Source organism: Hyposmocoma kahamanoa, unplaced genomic scaffold (assembly GCF_003589595.1).
Source record: "Hyposmocoma kahamanoa isolate Upper Pololo Valley unplaced genomic scaffold, ASM358959v1 95, whole genome shotgun sequence".
Lineage (NCBI taxonomy): Eukaryota > Metazoa > Arthropoda > Insecta > Lepidoptera > Cosmopterigidae > Hyposmocoma > Hyposmocoma kahamanoa.
Window position 1 is genome coordinate 8,094,027 of NW_020654972.1, and position 1,568 is coordinate 8,095,594.

The following is a 1,568-nucleotide window of genomic DNA, read 5'->3' on the forward strand; positions in this document are numbered from 1 at the left end:
AGCAATCAGAAAAATCAGGTTAGGTGGGCTAACGCACTTAATAGCTAACATAGTATTATCACAAAATTTGCAAATTAATAATTTATCTCCAAAATTTCGCTATATTGATGTGTCATTCACATACGATTTAATTTCAAAGTGACAAGACAACACTGTCGCTTTGAAACTAGACAGGTAATATTAATATAACTTAAAGCCATTTTGAGATAATACTATGTTAGTTGTCATGTGCCATATTTTATCTGCTGAATACAAACTGGAATGTGGAGTAAGCAGGGGGATTATTTCACCGAAGCTATTTAACCTGTACGTTAACGAGCTGATAGGCGGGCTCAGCAGCATGCATGCAAGATGTTACGTGGGAAGCACTTGTATAAATAACTTAAACTATGCTGATGACATGGTGCTGCTTAGCCCGTCGGTCAATGCGTTCACGCAGATGCTTGAGACTTGTAAGGAGCATGCCATGGTACATGGATTAGAATACAACCCGGAGAAAAGCGAGGTCATGGTGTTTAAGGCGGGTAAAATTAAACCGTATTATATTCCTCCTATTATGTTAAATAGACTTCCGTTGAAGGTCACAGATAAAGTAAAGTATCTTGGTCATATTTTAACAAGTGATCTCAACTATGATCTGGATGTTAAAAGACAGCGCAGGGCGTTGGCGGTAAATAACGCTTTTTAAAGCTTATAGTCAATCTTTTTGCTCGAGCAGCCTGTGGGTTAGGTATACGAAATGAGCCTTTAACGCCCTGCGCTTGTAATATAATAATGCATTTAGAATGCTAATAGGACTGCCAACGTGGAGTAGTGTATCTGGTATGTTTGCGGTGGCTCACACGGACAGCTTCCAGGCCATCATACGCAAAAAGATTGTCTCGCTGATGAGTCGCGTGAGGCTCAGTACTACAGTATTCTAAATGCTATAGCGGGAAGGTATGATTGTCCTATCCTGAAACATTGGATAGTGCAAGTTAAGGGCGTAGCCCAGTTTGAAACATAATTAAGTTGCACTGATTATTACTAACTTTCATATAAGTTCTTTTAGTAACACACCATCATGCGTTATGCGTAATATTACTATCACTTGCATCACACAGACTAAAAATGATATATGTCGTAAACATCACTCCGTGGTATTACCGCTCCTTACTTACAACACTTCGTAATATTACCACTACACATTACATTACGTATCACGCGTACTGTTTCGGGTGATGTTATGAGTAAACATCACTCCGTAATATTTCAATCACACACTACGAGTACATTATCTTGTGATGGGTGTTAGTAGCGACACTTGGCGAGTTGCGCTACTTAACACTACGGCACGGTAAACAAGGTCCCATTAAGTAATACGTGGTAAATTCGCTAGGCGGCGATATTAACATCGATAATTATTTCATATCGGGATCTCCCAATCGCCTAGAGACCGCCCCTACACTGTTTAAAAGGCTATCACGACGACAAATTTTATGTTTACTAGCAGTAGAGGTCCTTGTGAAAGAGTTCGTCCAGGGTAGTGCCACCTTACATATTTCTACTGCCAAGCAATAATGCGAGCT

General features: G+C 39.9%; 1 protein-coding gene across 1 annotated transcript; it reads left to right on the forward strand.

Annotated features, from left to right (window-relative positions):
• The first annotated feature begins 226 nt into the window (after window positions 1–226).
• On the forward strand, window positions 227–1,006 carry LOC113238347. Its single transcript, XM_026475188.1, has 2 exons — window positions 227–670; window positions 851–1,006. Exons 1-2 carry the CDS (start codon window positions 227–229, stop codon window positions 1,004–1,006), a joined length of 600 nt encoding a protein of 199 aa, XP_026330973.1.
• The last annotated feature ends 562 nt before the right edge of the window (window positions 1,007–1,568 follow it).